The following is a 22,422-nucleotide window of genomic DNA, read 5'->3' as shown; positions in this document are numbered from 1 at the left end:
ATACGATATTTCGTAATGATGTGGAACGAGTCGAATTTTCCAATATATGACATAATTAGGTTAATTTAACAACATACTTAAGTTAATATAACAATATTTTTTGTGTTTTTTGTTTTTCTTTATTTTTTATTTTTATTTATTTTTATTTTTTATTTTTTTAATATTTTTTTTTCTTAATTTATATCTAAAAATTCCTCTATTGAGTAGAAGGAGTTGTCATTCAGAAATTCTTTTAATTTCTTCTTAAATACTTGTTGGTTATCTGTCAGACTTTTGATACTATGTGGTAAGTGACCAAAGACTTTAGTGCCAGTATAATTCACCCCTTTCTGTGCCAAAGTTAGATTTAATCTTGAATAGTGAAGATCGTCCTTTCTCCTAGTATTGTAGTTATGCACACTGCTATTACTTTTGAATTGGGTTTGGTTGTTAATAACAAATTTCATAAGAGAGTATATATACTGAGAAGCTACTGTGAATATCCCTAGATCCTTAAATAAATGTCTGCAGGATGATCTTGGGTGGACTCCAGCTATTATTCTGATTACACGCTTTTGTGCAATAAATACTTTATTCCTCAGTGATGAATTACCCCAAAATATGATGCCATATGAAAGCAATGAGTGAAAATAGGCGTAGTAAGCTAATTTACTAAGATGTTTATCACCAAAATTTGCAATGACCCTTATTGCATAAGTAGCTGAACTCAAACGTTTCAGCAGATCATCAATGTGTTTCTTCCAATTTAATCTCTCATCAATGGACATACCTAAAAATTTGGAATATTCTACCTTAGCTATATGCTTCTGATTAAGGTCTATATTTATTAATGGCGTCATACCATTCACTGTACGGAACTGTATGTACTGTGTCTTATCAAAATTCAGTGAGAGTCCGTTTACAAGGAACCACTTAGTAATTTTCTGAAAGACAGTATTGACAATTTCATCAGTTAATTCTTGTTTCTCAGGTGTGATTACTATACTTGTATCATCAGCGAAGAGAACTAACTTTGCCTCTTCATGAATATAGAATGGCAAGTCATTAATATATAATAAGAACAACAAAGGACCCAAGACTGACCCTTGTGGAACCCCATTCTTGATAGTTCCCCAGTTTGAGGAATGTGCTGATCTTTGCATGTTACGAGAACTACTTATTTCAACAATTATTTCACATTACTAACCACTTTCGGACGTTTTCATTTTCAAATGCTGCTATAATATCCAAAATAAACAAATCAATGTGAATCACCGTAGTGTGACTCAAGTTTTATCTCTGGATTTCAGTATTCAGATTAGGCCATTCCTAATGGAGAATATATATTTGTGTTGCCAGTTATTTTTAATTATTGTTTGCTGTACCAGAAATGATGCGTTTCGTAAAATGATTCTCATTTTCACAGGATGTCTAGTACCAGAAATCTTACGGGCGTCAAACAGACGAGAAAAAGGGATCTTCGTCATTGAGAAAGCACGTGATGTAAAGATATGAAGCCTTTAGTGTGATGAAAATATTTCAATCGTTAAGATATAGTAGACAGTATTTCTAAAGTATTCCTCATTAATCCTACCGACGGTGGAGGTTGTAAATAGTTAACAACACAAGACACACACTAGCGAAAAGTGAAGCACTCTGTTCGATGTAGATCAAAGGTCGAGAGGTCCGTCTGTTGACAGTAAGCCATTCACTTATTTCGTTTTTACATTTTAAACACCTCATCAACAAAAACATAGTGCGATATGCAACATTTCAGAAATTGTAACGTTATTGAAGTGTTTAGCTAAAGGCAGCAGCAGATTTCACGCAGTAAATTTCAGAATAGAATCCAGTCAGCCTTATCAGGCGTTAGTTATGCACTGATCCCTTTGTTTATAAGTACATTTATGTACTTGTCAAAAGCACAGCTAGTGCCAGTTGTTGACCTGGGAAGCAATGGTTTACAGCCTAACAACTGGGGTCGATCTGTCACTTTCGGTTCCAGAAATACAGCATTTCAGTATTGATATTGTTAGAGGTGGAGAGCTACTCTTTCAGAAGCCAAGAAGACAGAGAACTCCCACCATTTCTAAAGAAACAACAGTGACACTGGTCCAGAATCGTTTAGAATAATCATGTAATTGCCATCTTCGATGTAATCCGTTTGTGATTGTCGTGACCTAATACTCGTCTGTTTGTAACCTCTCTCCATGTATTGCAGTTCCCTTTACACTAGTTTCCATGATTTCTACACGATCAAGGCACTGTTAAATACTAGTTTCCATCTACTTTTCCATGAAATACAAGTTTCTCCTTGCTGTCCTGTTCTAACTATATATCCGAAGAATTTAAGAGTAGCATAGACTTACAGTCATTGGAAGAATGTGTGCGTCCTTGACGATCTGCAATTCTTTTAAAGTGATTGTATAATTAGTTCTGACCACCCATTAGATCCGACAGAGACTATAATTACGTGTCATTCTGAAGGTACGGAAGGTACGTATTCTGTGTCGAGGTTTGGGGGTAACTTCATCACAATTCTGAAAGATACTATTTGTTGATTTAGGTCCGGCAAGAGAAGTTGTTTCTAGCCATTCATATACTCCTCTCTTTTTTATGAGCACAGAGAAATAAAATTATAATGTCGTGTTCAAAATTTTGAATCCGAACAATTATAGTAAATCTCAACAACTCGCTGATATTTCTGGGGATAATCCTACTCCCGAAGTGACCAGTCACACGACGTGTGTCATAATTTCCCATTACGTAGAAATTTAATTATCTACGAGAATCGCTATAAGGTTAAATATCGACTTCCGTAACTTCAAAATAACAACAGGAAATCTCAAAATGAAACTGATACGTTTACTAAAACACATAGGATTCCAGTGCCACCAATTGCCACGATAGCCCGAATTTCCATTTTGATCAGTTGAGAGTATCTGGTGAGCTGCGGTCAGTGGAATAGCGATCTGCTGAAAATTACAAAATAAAATTCGGGTGTCTTAAAGGGGCAGACAATGGCAGAATTCAGATTCTCGTCCACGAGTATCGAGTGATACTACCGTCTGTATATATCAATACTACGACTTTCAAAAGAGTAAACCTAAGTAAAATGCTCGTTTACTTCATCAAATAGGCACTAAAATGTAACGGCAGAATAATGTAGATTTAAGGAGTCTGAGAGGTACTTAGTCTTTCTTTCACTTTTTTCTGTTTTAAAAATTTCTCAGTTCATTGCATAAACGGCGGTACTGCATTAGGGGGAGGGAATAAAAAAGTAAGATTAAGGGTTTTTTGTTTATGAAGCATTAGCATCCACAGTGAATAGTGAAATTACAGCTTTGCGAACACGAGTAGCCATCTTTAGCAATAAACGTAGGAAGAAAATCATTTTTTAATTTACGGGCTGCCAAGCGTGTAATACCAAAGGGCAATGAGGCGATCACTATTTTCCACTGGATATGGAAACTCACTGTATACGTCTCTGAAACCACTAAAGGGTCCCGACGTCCCTCGCTGGGCCACAGAAGACTGTCAACAGGTGACTCGATTGAATGAGTTGCGGTACAGCTAATGTTCGAGCTGTATATCGGCTTCGCATACTGGCAGACCATTGGAGATCACCGATCCTGATTACCAACTGGTCCTAGGTGAGCTTTTGGATGTTTAGCGAGTGTTTGGGCGCCTCTCGTTGACACTGATACGTCCAATCAACGTCGCACATACGTTAGGTTATTATATCACTTGCACTCGTTCTTGTCGTCAAAGCGATGGTGTGCTTTCAGTCAAATGCCGGTCTGGTTCCCACGAGAAGAACACGAACGATTTTCTTTCCCGACTTTGCTCAATCTTTCCCGACTTCGTCGACAAATTCTTAAGCTCATACATTTTTTCCTTCAGATCAGTGAGATTTTTTAACAACGTAAAATCCCCTTCATAGAGTACTGAGGATACAAACCAAATTCCTCACACCGCTATCGCTTGATATGAATGCAAATAAGAATTATGGCACATGATGGACTACATGTTCCGGGGTGCACCAGCGCCACTCCGCTAAGCCATGCTTATCAATAGCACAGCCAAGCTACACTTTGTTGAATCCGTCGGATATAGCAAAACTGGCATGATACAATAATTCTCCACACATTTTCTGTCCAGTCATTAACATCGATTCTGTGTGGATGCTGTGCTCTCCGTAAAACTAAAAAGCTGCAGCAAGATAATAATTAACAAGTCTATGCTACTATTAATATCATATTAAATAATGATCGTTGAAGACATTGGGTATTGTACAACAGTAAACGGTATCACAACATACACATATAGTTTCAGTTAATAAGAGCAAACAAACACTTTTCCTTACCAGGAATAGACCGCACGACTCCTGTCGCATTAACACGCATTCCTTCATTACTTCCTTGTGTTGCTTCAGACTTTGAGACAGCCAGGAATTTGGCTCCACCTTCGAGTAGAGTAATTTGTTGAACACCAGGCTGTTCGTCTTTGAACAGAACTTGCTCAGTTAGACGGTTCCATATCAAGATGTTTCCAGATTCTGCGGACACGATGTATCTGTAACAACGTGCAGTATATGATATACTTCCAACTAATGGCATGCCAAACATCAGTAAGGAAACTGTATTACAAATAGGTGCATTTCAGTTGGTTTTGTCATAAAGTACATGTAATACGCCTTTGGTATGGGGTAAATTCGCGGTTACAGAAATGATAAACATTTCTCTATAATTCTTTCAGACTTATTGGCTCCAAGCTAGTCTGGACACTAATGGAACATGACACACACTCCCCGTTATTCAAATAAAATCTCTACTCTTGCAAACACCTCGTCAATTCTTCTATAGAGTATTGAACGATTACGCGTAACGACGAATGTTTCAGTTGATCGTGACTAAATAACGGGCTACGAACCCAAAGTTTCGATGTTTCTGTAGACACCCGTCTGGTAGCGGCCCATTTTATTGTACTGTCACAGGAAGCCTCACATCTAGTCACAGCACCAATTAGTTGGCAAGCCAGGGATTCAACCAAAAACTGTACTCAAGGCTGCAGATCAATGGACGACCGTCCTCATCGCTGATGAGTCCCGGTTTGGTACCAAAATGACAGTATCTTTTTTTTTTTATTTGGCCGGAAACCAGAAGCCATTCTCCAACGAACTCCCGTTAAAGGGATACTTGCCAATGAGTCAGTGCCTGTGTGTATACTTTAACAGATAACAAATCTACAGGTGGACGCTCAGACCTAAATGTCTTTCCACGTGAGACTGTTGGCTGCAACATCCCTGATGTTAATGAGCGCTCGTTAGCCTGTGCCCCAGGTTATGAAATCGACTGACATGTCTTGTACAGAAATCTTTACATTAAAAAAAAAAATCTGCGCGTGAGATAGCCAACTCGATCTTTCGTCTGAATCCCATAATGCATGTTTGGAATGATCGTGGCAGACGTTTGTTATTGCTTGCAGTCCTAATCCCCACAAATAGCCTTGCTCTTATGGAGCTCATAAACAGTATCATTAACAGCTCCACGCATCACTGTGTTGCTGCGTTGCTCCTCGCGGTTGTACCACTCCGCATTATGAATTGTATGGAGCAGTGATTCCATGTTTCATGTGCACCGTGTCGCCTACATTTCACTCTGCGTAATTTTCGTAGTATCAACAAGTATCCGTGTTTTAACTTATGGCTATATTGGAATGTTCCCTTCACTTATTGAAACTGGTGTACTTTACAGTTAGAACCCAAGTAAAAGGACTCAAATGATGAAAGGTTTTTAGAAGGCTATCATCTCTTTATTTATGGCTATATTGAAATGTTCCCTTCATTTATTGAAACTGGTGTACTTTACAGTTAGAACCCAAGTAAAAGGCCTCAAATGATGAAAGGTTTTTAGAAGTCTATCATCTCTTTATTGAAAGATCATGGAGTAGATCCAACCTACTCCTCGAAAAACTATTGTTTCAGTGCATTTACTAATATGGTTGCCTTCTAATACTCTACCACTTTGATTCTAATGGAAAGTATACTATAATATGTTGTGTAGCTCACTGAAAGAAGTTACCTGACCTAATTTTCAGAAGAGTGTAATTACCTAAAGTTCTCACGTTACAGAGAACACAATGTTACGTAAGGGACAGATTCTTGGTTCATTCAGTTGCATACAGGTACACGGTAGTTCAGCTTAGAGTGGATATCAGGATATAACGAATGTCAAATGTTTAGAAACCAGCATATGCCGGATCTGAAGCTTGTACGGGAAACGACGCTCTGCGGTAATAAGCACGTAGAATGAAAATTTGAGAGGCTGTTTTTTTTATGAAATATGAAACATTCAGATCAAACCTGCTACTTTTAAAATAAAATAGAACTGTTAATAACCGTCTATTTCTGATACTCAGTACCTATTCAGACACTTTAAAAAATATTCGTAAATCTAAGATGAACTTCGAATGTCGTCTGGTAACAAACTACTGGGGTAACGTTAATAAGAGGTACGTATGTGGACACTTAGCAAAGAATGTTCTAACGCGTGAACATTTTTACGCTGAAGGTTGTGTCGCGACGATTTTTTCACGTTAATCAAAATATGTAAGAAAGGTTTACAACAATAAATACTGTAACACATCTTTCTCCTGACATAATACTGTTTCGCATGGCCTGTAGGTAATGAATCGTTGCTCATAGGAGATGTGGCAGTTCATACTATGGCTGGACATCTTTTCTAATGCCATAGAGCCAACATAACTGAAAAAACCCATTATGAGATACGCCACTGGTCTACGAATAGTGTGAATTCTGCTTTATATGTTTCCATGTTTAACTATTTGTGTGTTGGATTTCTGAAGCGCAAATAGGGAACTAGTCCAGCATTCACCTAAAACTGGTATACGAACTGCTGAAAAAACGCGGATAATATGCCTTGTATAACAGACCTGTGATCGTAAATCTGGCCAGCAGGATACTTAAAACTCTGTGCTGAGCAAGCTAGTGCTGTGTGCGTTGCGCCATACGAGAAGACCTCATTACCACACTGACGTAAATGGAAAATGTTGCACCACAAACACCTGTACCGAACACTACCACACTGATACTCCAATATTTCCATATATGTGGCAAATACTGATTAAAATTTCATCTACATACGAGCTTAATCTCGGTACAGGAAAATCCCATTAGTGCAGGTGAATACAAGGTCCAATCACATCAAGGTGACCACCGCCCATGTTCGACATCAACGTGCAATAATCACTCACAGACGGCATGTATCATCACTAGCAGTGGAGGGTACATAAAGCGTGTCAGTGGGATGCGGAAAACAGTACAGTCGTTGTCGTAACGCGGAAACGGAGAGATTTATTTGACGTCGAAAAGGGCATGATCATTGGCTTTTGGGCCAAGTGTAGAAGCATTACCGAAACGGCTAAGTTAGTAAACAGTTCGCGTGCTGCTGAGGTTAAAATATGCCGTGCACTGCAAAACGGCGCTATCCAAAGCTGGTGCCGAGGCAACTGTGGCGCACCACGGGCTATTACAGATGACTGGGGTAAACGACGACAGCAAAAATGTGTACGCGCGAATGGACGTGCAACTTTTGAGGACTGAGCGCGCAGATGAACCAAGGGGCTACCAACAGCGTCTCCTCAACAAGTGTTCGGCGAACGTTGCTGCGTATGGGCCTCCGCAGTAGGTGCCTGGTTCATACACCCATGATGACTGCTGTTCAACGGGGACTAAGGCTGGAATTTGCACGCCAATACCGCAACTGGATGTCCACTTAGTTGCGATTGGTTTTACGTTCCATCGGACAGCTGTCCGTTGGCGTCTGGAATGTGCAAGTACTTGATCACTATTGGGTGTCTAATGTTACTGGAACTTTTCAGGCGGACATTGCAACAGAGTATGTCCGGAGGACATGCGGTTTCGGCTTATCGTCGTTTTTTGGACTTTGAGACCGCCATCAGGAACGTGGGAATATCATACCGACATATCGCACAGACCGTTGGCTGTAATTCAAATGCTGCAGAACTGATGGTGACGAGATGAACTCAGGCCAACAGTGTGGTAAGAACAGTTGATATGGCTCCTTCCACAAGGACTACACCACGAAAAGATCGTAGGATTGTTCGAGTGAATCTGGCTAATACACGGATTTCAACAGCGGACATCCTGGCGGGCAGCCAGAGAGTCACTACGAACCGTCGGGAACAGATTGCTGGCCGCTGGGTTGCGATTGTCGTTTATCGTTTACCGGTCACCGGTTACCGTTTACCGTTGACACCATGTCACAGACAACAGACTCTTGCATGGTGTGGGACCAGAGTCAACTGGAACATTGAATGGCATTTTGTAACTTTCAGCGATGAGTCTCGCTTCTGTTTGTGGCGGTCAGATAGGCGCCACAGTGCCCGTAGATGACCTGGCGAGAACCCACGGGAAGCAGCGATTCTCGATGGTTCAAATGGCTCTTAGCACTATGGGACTCAACTGCTGTGGTCATCAGTCCCCTAGAACTTAGAACTACTTAAACCTAACTAACCTAAGGACATCACACACATCCATGCCCGAGGCAGGATTCGAACCTGCGACCGTAGCAGTCGCACGGTTCCGGACTGCGCGCCTAGAACCGCGAGACCACCGCGGCCGGCGCGATTCTCGACACTTGTGCCTCTCCAGCCCGTGGGATCATGGTGTAGGGAGCTATTGGATATGACGAATGGACTGATTTGGTACTTTCTGAAGGAAGACTGAATTCCCGCTAGTAGACTGTGATCAAAAGTATCAGGACACCCCCAAAAACCTACGTTTTTCATATTACGTGCATTGTGCTGCCACCTACTGCCAGGTACACCACATCAGCGATCTCAGTACTCAGTAGACATCGTGAGAGAGCAGAATGGGGCGCTCTACGCAACTCACGGACTTCTAACGTGGTCAGGTGATTGGGTGTCACTTGTGTCATACATCTGCACGCTAGATTTCCACGCTCCTTAACATCCCTAGGTCCACTGTTTCCGATGTGATGGTGAATTGGAAACGTGAAGGGACACTTCAGCACAAAAGCGTACAGACCGACCTCGTCTGTTGACTGACAGAGAACGCCGACAGTTGAAGAGTGTCGTAATGTGTAATAGGCAGACAACTATCTAGACCATCACACAGGAATTCCAAACTGCATCAGGATCTACTGCAAGTACTATGACAGTTAGGCAGGAGGTGAGAAAAATTGGATTTCATGGTCGAAAGGCTGCTCATAAGCCACACATCACGCCGGTAAATGCCAAACGACACCTCGCTTGGTGTAAGGAGCGTAAACATTGGAAAACTGAACAGTGGAAAAAAGTTGTGTGCAGTGAAGAATCGCGGTACACAATGTGACGATCCGATGGCAGAGAGTGACTGTGCCTCGCGGGATTAGCCGAGCGGTCTAGGGCGCTGCAGTCATCGACTGTGCGGCTGGTCCCGGCGGAGGTTCGAGGTCTCCCTCGGGCATGGGTGTGTGTGTTTGTCCTTTGTTGTTTTGCGTGGCACTGTCACAGTATAGGCCTGCATTGGTGTTTTAAGCACTTTCTTGCTTCCCATTGTTGAAGAGCAATGCAGGGATGGCGATTGCATCTTTCAACACGGTCGAGCACCTGTTCATAATGCACGGCCTGTGGCGGAGTGGTTGCACGACAATAACATCCCTGTAATGTACTGGCCTGCACAGAGTCCTGACCTGAATCCTGTGGAACATATTTGGTATGTTATGGAACGCCGACTTCGTGCCTGGCCTCGCCGACCGACAACGATACCCGATACCTGTCCTCAGTGCAGCACTCCGTGAAAGGCTAAGGGTGGGCCAACACCATACTGAATTCTAAAATTACCGATGGAGGGCACCACGAACTTACAAGTCATTGTCTGGATACTTTTGGTCACAAAGTGTATGTGACAAGAATGGGTCAACTTTGTTTTTATATCCTTCATGACCAGGGTAGCGGAGAGTGTTTTACATTGGTACGTTTTTAGACTTCCGCTGCCCTGTAATAGAAGCTTAATGTGATTTTTAAAGGATGCTTTCACTTTTTATGTGGTACAGTCTTTTTCCGAAATTACAAATTTTCTCCAGAAGTTAAGGTTTTTCCAAATGTGAAAACATGCTCCAAGATAGAACATGGTCACGTACCTAGGAACAAATATTCGATTGAAATTTAGGAGCGTTGCAGTCGGGAAACTCATGTCAGTACTGTATTTAATATTCGATCTTTTACATTATTACTCTACTACAGACCAATAATCATTAAGTGAAATCAAATTACGCAGAAATACTAAACAAACACCAGTTACAAGTCAAATATATTTTGAAATAAAAAGTATTGGAAACTATCACAAATTTCCATCATTCAAAACACGTAAAACTGTCACATCAAAGAAATTTAGTTCATTCGCAAGTACCACATGTTCCACTGTAAAAGACCTTCTGTTTCAAGATTAAAGATGCTGCACAACCGACGAAGTACGGCTTAACTGTCCGCAAGTTATATAAATAGTTCTAAAAATACACAGCATTTTACACTCCATAAAATTCTGTACCTGAAGAATTAACAATATATTCCAAACAACATTAATACATTATACAAGACGTATATGTGTGTGTGTGTGGGGGGGGGGGGGGGCGGGCACTAAACAGAAATTCGGCACAAAACACAACATGATGTCTAAATTCAATAAAAACTGTAGAAAATGGTGGAAAATGGGTACTGCGGTACCTAGTGGGCATTCCTTTACTCGAATCTAAAACCTGTCACTAGAATAAATTACCAACCAAAAATCGTCGTGTGTTCCTGGATACTCTATCTTTTACGTACAACATTCTCCCCCACTAAAAGCCATATTCCAGCAGTATAATGCACGATCCCTCAGTTCACTTTGAATAGTGTAGTGATCCCTGACTGGTCTGCCCAGTACCCTAATTTGTCACCCATAGAGCATCTCTGCAACGTTCCAGCCAGTAATCTTCTCATACTAACACAGCACCCCCTTCAGGCATGGCAAGGAGTTCTGTTTCTACACCTACATGGTTACTCTGTAATTGATACTTAATTATTTGGCAGAGGGTTCACAGGACCTCTTTCAGCCTAGTTCTCTACCTTTCAACTCTCGAAATAGCAAGAGGGATAAATGTAAAATTAAATCTTTCCATCCAGTTATGATTTTTCTTATTTTATCACAATGGTCATTTCTCCCTAAGTAGGTGGTAGTCAACTAAATATTCTGCCATTCTGAGGAGAAAGTTGGAGATTGCATTTTCATGAAAAGAACTCGCCACAACGAAAAACGCCATTGTTTTAGTAACTGTCACCCTAACTTGCCTCTCGTACCCTTATAGCATTCGAAGACACTTGCTCCCATATCACAACAAATACAAGACCGTATTATTGTCTATGCCCGTGCCCGCACTCGTGTTTATGACGGACGTAAGTTTCTCAAGGAATGAAAGTAAAATAATGTAAAAAAAGTTATATGATGAACCTTCCCACAAAGTTCGATAAATGTAGGACTGGTGCTTCATAGAGTGACCCTTTCCACTTCCATCGGCATATTTCACTACAATATCGGAAACAACGACCCAAGATGTACACTAACAGAGAAAATCGCAACACCAAGGAGGAGTCGTGCGACATAAATGGTTTGGTAGACGTGTTTCTACATCTGAAAGATGATTTATGTTCAGATTTCGCGGCAGTCACATAAGAGTCGGGCTAATAGAACCACTATGAGGATGCCAATCAGGTTTGCTTTAAATACATGCTATAACAATCGTGAGCGTCAGTTACCTTTGAGATTTGATATGGTGAGTTGATGTTAGCCAAGATGCCTTTAAGGCGACAAGGACGCCATTGTTAACACCTCACTGAGTTTGAACGAGATCATATAATAGGGCCACGAAGAGCTGGATGTTCCTTCTGCGATATTGCGGGAAGACTTGGCAGGAATGTAGCCTGTGTACATGATTGCTGGCAGCGGTGGTCACGGGAACGTACGGTTGCAAGAGGACGAACGGCCACGTGACACTACCGAGAGCGAAGACCATCGCGTTCGGCTATAGCGCCGGCCGGAGTGGCCGAGCGGTTCTACATCTACATCTACATTTATACTCCGCAAGCCACGCAACGGTGTGTGGTGGAGGGCACTTTACGTGCCACTGTCATTACCTCCCTTTTCTGTTCCAGTCGCGTATGGTTCGCGGGAAGAACGACTATCTGAAAGCCTCCGTGCGCGCTCGGATCTCTCTAATTTCACATTCGTGATCTCCTCGGGAGGTATAAGTAGGGGGAAGCAATATATTCGATACCTCATACAGAAACGCACCCTCTCGAAACCTGGCGAGCAAGCTACACAGCTATGCAGAGCGTCTCTCTTGCAGAGTCTGCCACTTGAGTTTGCTAAACATATCCGTAACGCTATCACTCTCACCAAATAACCCTGTGACGAATTGCGCCGATCTTCTTTGGATCTTCTCTATCTCCTCCGTCAACCCGATCTGATACGGATCCCACACTGATGAGCAATACTCAAGTATAGGTCGAACGAGTGTTTTGTAAGCCACCTCCTTTGTTGATGGACTACATTTTCTAAGGACTCTCCCAATGAATCTCAACCTGGTACCCGCCTTACCAACAACTAATTTTATATGATCATTCCACTTCAAATCGTTCCGCACGCATACTCCCAGATATTTTACAGAAGTAACTGCTACCAGTGTTTGTTCCGCTATCATATAATCATACAATAAAGGATCCTTCTTTCTATGTATTCGCAATACATTACATTTGTCTATGTCAAGGGTCAGTTGCCACTCCCTGCACCAAGTGCCTATCCGTTGCAGATCTTCCTGCATTTCGCTACAATTTTCTAATGCTGCAACTTCTCTGTATACTACAGCATCATCCGCGAAAAGCCGCATGGAACTTCCGACACTATCTACTGGGTCATTTATATATACGAGGGCAGTTCAATAAGTAATGCAACACATTTTTTTTCTCGGCCAATTTTGGTTGAAAAAACCGGAAATTTCTTGTGGAATATTTTCAAACATTCCCGCTTCGTCTCGTATAGTTTCATTGACTTTCTACAGGTGGCAGCGCTGTACGGAGCTGTTAAAATGGCGTCTGTAACGGATGTGCGTTGCAAACAACGGGCAGTGATCGAGTTTCTTTTGGCGGAAAACCAGGGCATCTCGGATATTGCAGAATGTCTACGGTGAACTGGCAGTGGGCAAAAGCACGGTGAGTCGTTGGGCAAAGCGTGTGTCATCATCGCCGCAAGGTCAAGCAAGACTGTCTGATCTCCCGCGTGTGGGCGGGCCGTGCACAGCTGTGACTCCTGCAACGGCGGAGCGTGCGAACACACTCGTTTGAGATGATCGACGGATCACCATCAAACAACTCAGTGCTCAACTTGACATCTCTGTTGGTAGTGCTGTCACAATTGTTCACCAGTTGGGATATTCAAAGGTTTGTTCCCGCTGGGTCCCTCGTTGTCTAACCGAACACCATAAAGAGCAAAGGAGAACCATCTGTGCGGAATTGCTTGCTCGTCATGTGGCTGAGGGTGACAATTTCTTGTCAAAGATTGTTACAGGCGACGAAACATGGGTTCATAACTTCGAACCTGAAACAAAACAGCAATCAATGGAGTGGCGCCACACCCACTCCCCTACCAAGAAAAAGTTTAAAGCCATACTCTCAGCCGGTAAAGTCATGGTTACAGTCTTCTGGGACGCTGAAGGGGTTATTCTGTTCGATGTCCTTCCCCATGGTCAAACGATCAACTCTGAAGTGTATTGTGCTACTCTTCAGAAATTGAAGAAACGACTTCAGCGTGTCCGTAGGCACAAAAATCTGAACGAACTTCTCCTTCTTCATGACAACGCAAGACCTCACACAAGTCATCGCACCCGAGAGGAGCTCACAAAACTTCAGTGGACTGTTCTTCCTCATGCACCCTACAGCCCCGATCTCGCACCGTCGGATTTCCATATGTTTGGCCCAATGAAGGACGCAATCCGTGGGAGGCACTACGCGGATGATGAAGAAGTTATTGATGCAGTACGTCGTTGGCTCCGACATCGACCAGTGGAATGGTACCGTGCAGGCATACAGGCCCTCATTTCAAGGTGGCGTAAGGCCGTAGCATTGAATGGAGATTACGTTGAAAAATAGTGTTGTGTAGCTAAAAGATTGGGGAATAACCTGGTGTATTTCAATGCTGAATAAAACAACCCCTGTTTCAGAAAAAAAATGTATTGCATTACTTATTGAACTGCCCTCGTATATTGTGAAAAGCAATGGTCCCATAACACTCCCCTGTGGCACGCCAGAGGTTACTTTAACGTCTGTAGACGTCTCTCCATTCATAACAACATGCTGTGTTCTGTTTGCTAAAAACTCTTCAATCCAGCCACACAGCTGGTCTGATATTCCGTAGGCTCTTACTTTGTTTATCAGGCGACAGTGCGGAACTGTATCGAACGCCTTCCGGAAGTCAAGAAAAATAGCATCTACCTGGGAGCCTGTATCTAATATTTTCTGGGTCTCATGAACAAATAAAGCGAGTTGGGTCTCACACGATCTACAGAGTAGATTCTGGGTTTCCAAAAACGACATGACACGCGAGCAAAAAACATGTCCTAAAATTCTACAACAGATCGACGTCAGAGATATAGGTCTATAGTTTTGCGCATCTGCTCGACGACCCTTCTTGAAGACTGGGACTACCTGTGCTCTTTTCCAATCATTTGGAACCCTCCGTTCCTCTAGAGACTTGCGGTACACTGCTGTTAGAAGGGGGGCAAGTTCTTTCGCGTACTCTGTGTAGAATCGAATTGGTATCCCGTCAGGTCCAGTGGACTTTCCTCTGTTGAGTGATTCCAGTTGCTTTTCTATTCCTTGGACACTTATTTCCATGTCAGCCATTTTTTCGTTTGTGCGAGGATTTAGAGAAGGAACTGCAGTGCGGTCTTCCTCTGTGAAACAGCTTTGGAAAAAGGTGTTTAGTATTTCAGCTTTACGCGTGTCATCCTCTGTTTCAATGCCATAATCATCCCGGAGTGTCTGGATGTGCTGTTTCGAGCCACTTACTGATTTATCGTAAGACCAGAACTTCCTAGGATTTTCTGTCAAGTCGGTACATAGAATTTTACTTTGGAATTCAATGAACGCTTCACGCATAGCCCTCCTTACGCTAACTTTGACATCGTTCAGCTTCTGTTTGTCTGAGAGGTTTTGGCTGCGTTTAAACTTGGAGTGGAGCTCTCTTTGCTTTCGCAGTAGTTTCCTAACTTTGTTGTTGTACCACGGTGGGTTTTTCCCGTCCCTCACAGTTTTACTCGGCACGTACCTGTCTAAAACGCATTTTACGATTGCCTTGAACTTTTTCCATAAACACTCAACATTGTCAGTGTCGGTACAGAAATTTTCGTTTTGATCTGTTAGGTAGTCTGAAATCTGCCTTCTATTACTCTTGCTAAACAGATAAACCTTCCTCCCTTTTTTTATATTCCTATTAACTTCGATATTCAGGGATGCTGCAACGGCCTTATGATCACTGATTCCCTGTTCTGCACTTACAGAGTCGAAAAGTTCGGGTCTGTTTGTTATCAATAGGTCCAAGATGTTATCTCCACGAGTCGGTTCTCTGTTTAATTGCTCGAGGTAATTTTCGGATAGTGCACTCAGTATAATGTCACTCGATGCTCTGTCCCTACCACCACTCGATGCTCTGTCCCTACCACCCGTCCTAAACATCTGAGTGTCCCAGTCTATATCTGGTAAATTGAAATCTCCACCTAAGACTATAACATGCTGAGAAAATTTATGTGAAATGTATTCCAAATTTTCTCTCAGTTGTTCTGCCACTAATGCTGCTGAGTCGGGAGGTCGGTAAAAGGAGCCAATAATTAACCTAGCTCGGTTGTTGAGCGTAGCCTCCACCCATAATAATTCACAGGAACTATCCACTTCTACTTCACTACAGGATAAACTACTACTAACAGCGACAAACACGCCACCACCGGTTGCATGCAATCTATCCTTTCTAAACACCGTCTGTGCCTTTGTAAAAATTTCGGCAGAATTTATCTCTGGCTTCAGCCAGCTTACTGTACCTATAGCGATTTCAACGTCGGCGCTTTCTATCAGCGCTTGAAGTTCCGGTACTTTACCAATGCAGCTTCGACAGTTTACAATTACAATACCGATTGCTGCTTGGCCCCCGCATGTCCTGACTTTGCCCCGCACCCTTTGAGGCTGCTGCCCTTTCTGTACTTGCCCGAGGCCATCTAACCTAAAAAACCGCCCAGTCCACGCCACACAACCCCTGCTACCCATGTGGCCGCTTGTTGCGTGTAGTGGACTCCTGACCTATCCAGCGGAACCCGAAACCCCACCACCCTAAGGCGCAAGTCGAGGAATCTGCAGCCCACACGGTCGCAGAACCATCTCAGCCTCTGATTCAGACCCTCCACTCGGCTCCGTACCAAAGGTCCGCATTCAGTTCTGTCGACGATGCTGCAGATGGTGAGTTCTGCTTTCATTCCGCTAGCGAGACTGGCAGTCTTCACCAAATCAGATAGCCGCCGGAAGCCACAGAGGATTTCCTCCGATCCATAGCGAGACACATCATTGGTGCCGACATGAGCGACCACCTGCAGATGGGTGCACCCTGTACCCTTCATGGCATCCGGAAGGACCCTTTCCACATCTGGAATGACTCCCCCCGGTATGCAAACAGAGTGCACATTGGTTTTCTTCCCCTCTCTTTCTGCCATATCCCTAAGGGGCCCCATTACGTGCCTGACGTTGGAGCTCCCAACTACCAGTAAGCCCACCCTCTGCGACCGCCTGGATCTTGCAGACTGAGGGGCAACCTCTGGAACAGGACAAGCAGCCATGTCCGGCCAAAGATCAGTATCAGCCTGAGACAGAGCCTGAAACCAGTTCGTCAGACAAACTGGAGAGGCCTTCCATTCAGCCCTCCGGAATGTCTTTCGCCCCCTGCCACACCTCGAGACGACCTCCCACTCTACCACAGGTGAGGGATCAGCCTCAATGTGGGCAGTATCCCGGGCAGCCACAGTCCTAGTCCGATCAGGGGGCCGGTCGAAGTGGCCGTGCGGTTAAAGGCGCTGCAGTCTGGAACCGCAAGACCGCTACAGTCGCAGGTTCGAATCCTGCCTCGGGCATGGATGTTTGTGATGTCCTTACGTTAGTTAGGTTTAACTAGTTCTAAGTTCTAGGGGACTAATGACCTCAGCAGTTGAGTCCCATAGTGCTCAGAGCCATTTGAACCGATCAGGGGATGCGTGGGACGAGCTGGCCGTCCCCGACAAACCCCCATCCGGACCCCCACAGTGATGCCCAATGGCAACAGTCTAAAGCTGTGTGACCGAAGCCAACACTGCCTGAAGCTGGGAGTGAAGGGATGCCAACTCAGCCCGCATCCTAACACAGCAGTTGCAGTCCCTATCCATGCTAAAACTGTTGTGCAAAGAACGTCTGAACTAATCTACAGAGAGCACAAACAATTCGACACAAAATTTAAACGGTTATTAAAATACAAGACTGCCTAGTAAATGCAGTAATGCTGCTACTTGCGCACTGCTGACACACTGCTCGGCGGCGGAAGGAGACTACGCGATTTTACACTATTCAGGTACTAAGAGGCGATGCTACAACTCTCAAATACTATAATACGCCCGAAATTTATGAATTAAACAATGCAAATACCATAAACACGCAAAGAAATTAAGAATTAAACTATGTAACAAATAAATGAGATAAGAGTATACGACTTGCTGCTGGCAGCTGCTTATCCAACAGCGCTACAGTCTGGAACCGCGCGACCGCTATGGTCGCAGGTTTGAATCCTGCCTCGGGCATGGATGTGTGTGATGTCCATAGGTTAGTTAGGTTTAAGTACTTCTAAGTTCTAGGGGACTGATGACCTCAGCAGTTAAGTCCCATAGTGCTCAGAGCCATTTTTTTTTTCGGCTATGGCTCTGGCAAATCGTACTGCACCTGCAGCAGCAATTTCAGTAGCAGCTGGCACCACAGTGACACAACAAACTGTTGCAGATCGGTTACTTCAAGGACAGCTCCAAGCCAGGCGCCCTGTAGCGTGCATTCCGCATACGCCAAACCACCGCCGTCTGCGACTTCAGTGGTGTCATGCGAGAGCTCACTGAAGGGCAGGGTGGACGTCTGTTGTATTTTCTGATGGAAGCTGGTTCTGGCTCTGTGTTCTCCCGCGCTTTGGTTAGAAGGAGGCCACTTGAGGTCCTGCAACCAAACTGTCTGCGTGCTAGACACATTGGTCCTACACCTGGAGTTACGGTCGGGTAATGTGATTGCGTATGATAGCAGGAGCACTCTCGTGGTTTCATATCAGCGCACACTCTCATTCTGGAAACAACCCCCAGGCTGTGGCTAAGCCATGTCTCCGCAATATCCTTTCTTTCAGGAGTGCTAGTTCTGCAAGGTTCGCAGGAGAGCTTCTGTGAAGTTTGGAAGGTGGGAGACGAGGTACTGGGGCGTGAGTCGTGCTTGGGTAGCTCAGTTGGTAGATCACTTGCCCGCGAAAGGCAAGGGTCCCGAGTTCGAGTCTCGGTCCGGCACACAGTTTTAATCTGCCAGGAAGTTTCACTCTCGTGGTTATCCCACGCACCCTCACAGTCCAATTTGTACATCAGTCTGGTAATTCGACCTGATGTGCTGCCATTCATGAACAGCATTCCAGAGGGTGTTTTCCAACAGTATAACGGTCGCCCATGCACCGCTTTTGTAACCCAGCCTTCGCATTTCACATTTGCAACGGCTTACTTCGCGCTTACATTAACCTGTGATCTTACAATGATAAACATTTAAATATGTTACCTAGACAAATGTATTCCCGAAATTTCATTACTTTACGTGTACGTTTTGGTGTTACGATTTTTTCCCGTCAGAGTATTTAGGAAAGCTTAAATAAATATCCTGCATAGGCCTTACTACGCCCCACCCAGTGGTTGGGTTGGAGTTGTTTTGGGGAAGGAGACCAGACAGCGAGGTCATCGGTCTCATCGGATTAGGTAAGGACGGGGAAGGAAGTCGGCCGTGCCCTTTCAAAGGAACCATCCCGGCATTTGCCTGGAGCGATTTAGGGAAATCACGGAAAACCGAAATCAGGATGGCCGGACGCGGGATTGAACCGTCATCCTCCCGAATGCGAGTCCAGTCTGCTAGCCACTGCACCACCTCGCTCGCTTCACCCAGTGGTGTTGGGCGCCAGCAGACAGGAGAGCTACCTGCTGTCGGGGGTGATCTCGGCGTGCGTGACGATGGCCCCGAGCGGGCTGTCGGCGAGCCTGGCGAGCAGGCGGCCTAGCTGCAGGTCCCAGACGCCCACGCAGCCGCGCGTCACCGTCACCGCCAACCCCGCCTCCTGGCACACTCGCACGCAGTCCACCTGCACCTCGTGCCGGTCGATCACGTGCACCTGCTCGAAGATGTTGTTGATGTTCCACACCTTCACCGTGCGGTCGATCGACGACGTTATCACCTAAAACACATCAGTACACGAACCACTAGATGTCACGTGAGGCGGACTCGTGAACAGAAGAGGCGGGAAGTAGCCTTTCCTCAGTAGAGAAGCATTAACAGCAGAATTAGTCTGTCAGAAGAACTCAATAACTACGAACATGTACTAGTCATTGGATGTCACGTGAGCAACAAAACAATCAGAGACGTTTCAATCTTTCTAATGCCACTCACGTACACTGCTGGTGATGCGATTAGGAAGTGGAAACACGAAGTAACAACCGCAGCTAAATCAAGAACAGGCAGACCTTATGTCGCTTCAAGAATTGCAGAGGGTGGCTGTAAAAAATCGCATGAAGTCATAGGAAGGAATCACCGGTGAGTTCCAAAAGTGCTAACAGCAATCCAGCTAGCAAAATGACAGTGCGTAAAGAGTTGAAAATAACGGGATACAACTGTCGAGCAGCTCCTCAATAGTCACAAATTTCGGTAGTCAATGCTGAGTGACATGCGAGCTGACGTAAAGAGCGACGCCAGTGGTCAGTGGATGACTGGAAACGAGTTACCAAATATGCAGCAACCAGTCGCAAAATCATGTTTCATTTATTCGCTTTTGGTTCAAATGGTTCAAATGACTCGGAGCACTATGGGACTTAACTTCTGAGGTCATCAGTCCCCTAGAACTTAGAACTACTTAAACCTAACTAACCTAAGGACATCACACACATCCATGCCCGAGGCAGGATTCGAACCTGCGACCGTAGCGGTCGATCGGTTCCAGACTGTAGCGCCTAGAACCGCACACGGCCACACCGACCGGCTATTCGCTTTTGCAAATCGATTTCAACTGATTAACAGTCATCATCGGTGCTTTCAACCAATATGTGCCCTGAGTAGTAATATTGTTTTAAGCAACTTTATGTTTGACCTCTGCTTAAGACAGCGTTACTACTCAGGGCACATATTGGTTGAAAGCACCGATGATGACTGTTAATCAGTTGAAATCGATTTGCAAAAGTGAATAAATAAAACATGATTTTGCGACTGGTTGCTGCATATTTGGTAATTTTATGGTTTACGGTCGCTGCACGACTTGGGAACCACATGGAGCCCACCATCCATTGGAAACGAGTTGTTCAGTGTTACCGATTTCGACTGTTTCTCAACACCACTGACACTAATACCCGCGTCACTCGTTTTTACAGTAAGGTGAGAATTCACCTGTGGCAATACTCCCGTATTTTCCTTTGTAAAGGAACGTTTGGGAGTTCAGAACTTTGCTTTTGCTTTGATGTACTCAGTTTCAGTTCCTTGGTCATCCATTAACTCTGGACACTATCTTTGACGCCACTGACTGCCTTTACATATAACCAGAATTTCTCTGCGTTTTGTGAGAGGTCTTGCGATTGGATTTTGCTATGGTAGTTACTGCAAGCTTCACGCACAGCCCTAGTGACAGTCAAACGTACTTAATTTTACATTTCTCTGTCTATAGCCCTATTCTGCGTTTTAAATCTATTGTATAGTAGTCGCTGCTTCTTTAGATGTTATTTTACCAATGTTGTATGTCATGGAGATCTCTCTCATCACGAGTTACTCTAGTAGGTACATATGAAGGCCTTATTTCAATAGTGGTACAAGTCCATTACCTCCACTTTTCTGTCTATAATGCTTCTCTTAATGATCCAAAGAAACAGAAAGAAAGGTTCATATCTATCAAGAAGCCATATGCTTGAATATTTGTGGTGTCTCAACTGCAGATTTTTCAGCGCTCATTTAACTTTAGGACTCTGTATCTCAAAATGAACAAAAATGGACTTGTACCACTATTTAAATAAGCACTTCATATGTATCCAGTGCTTGGTGAATTATTCATTAAACTTAAGTCATAGTTCCTCTATGTGATACTATCCAACTAGATGTTTCAAATTCCTCATGGAAATATTACACTACTGGATGTTTATCTACTTTGCTGAACCTATAGATCTATCTAATAGTTTCTGTTGTCCTCTGAACTTCGGCAGTTCTTGTTTCTACAACTGCCTCATGGACGCTCATACTAGTTTCATCGTGGACACCCTCAAAGAGATCAGGTTCATTTGTTGCTATCGGATCCAATATTTTTATCTTGAGTGGGCTTCTGAACTACTTCTTCTAAGTAGTTTTCAGAGAAGGCAATTGGTATTATTTCACAGTTTTGCTTGTTACGCACAGCACTTACAAACCTGCACGCTTAATTATGCCAACCAATTACTGGACGATAAAAGTCTTCTCCAATAATGACAATATCATTACGGAACTTACATACTAGCGAAGTGGTGGTTTCTGTTAAGTTTTCAGTTATATCTGGAAGTGGATCTGGTAATCGATAAAATGATTCAATTATAAGTTTATGCCTGCACTTGATACTGAGCCTTGCCCAACTAATCTCGCAAGCAGCTTCAATTTCTGTCTCGTTGGATTTGAGTTTCTTGCTTGTGACTGTCGCAAGCTGACCACTACGTTCTCTCTACATACACATACTGCTTTGTGAAACTCATTCGAGTTGAACGACGTTCATTCTGTGCTCTTCACTCCACTTCTATCGTTTTATCCCAGATTACATAATAATTTCTGACGTTATCGGGGGTTTTATACATGTATATAATAGTTCGTCTTCTGAGCTTTACGTGGGCGTCAATATATATAATCTTGGCAAGAATCTCACTATTGCATTATGTGCACGGCATATGCCAACATTAATTCAATCCTCACTCTTACATGACTGGTTTCCTTGAGACCTGTAGCAAAATTTTTACTTGCTTAAAGACAAAATATGAAAATGAAATCTGTAAGACCTTAATTGACAAAATTTATCTTCGGTAC

General features: G+C 43.6%; 1 protein-coding gene across 1 annotated transcript in view; it reads right to left on the bottom strand.

Moving 5' to 3' along the window:
- The window catches only part of LOC126470752 (NACHT and WD repeat domain-containing protein 2), a 312,185-nt gene that overhangs the window by 36,481 nt on the left and 253,282 nt on the right, over positions 1 to 22,422 (bottom strand). Inside the window, exons 23-24 of the mRNA XM_050098758.1 lie at positions 19,326 to 19,579; positions 4,346 to 4,554 (exon numbers count right to left, since the gene is read on the bottom strand). Coding sequence (XP_049954715.1) covers positions 4,346 to 4,554; positions 19,326 to 19,579 — 463 coding nt within the window. The remainder of the gene's footprint in view (positions 1 to 4,345; positions 4,555 to 19,325; positions 19,580 to 22,422) is intronic.

The sequence above is a fragment of the Schistocerca serialis genome, chromosome 3, assembly GCF_023864345.2.
Source record: "Schistocerca serialis cubense isolate TAMUIC-IGC-003099 chromosome 3, iqSchSeri2.2, whole genome shotgun sequence".
In the NCBI taxonomy this organism is placed as follows: domain Eukaryota; kingdom Metazoa; phylum Arthropoda; class Insecta; order Orthoptera; family Acrididae; genus Schistocerca; species Schistocerca serialis.
This window is presented reverse-complemented; position numbering and strand designations above follow the sequence as displayed.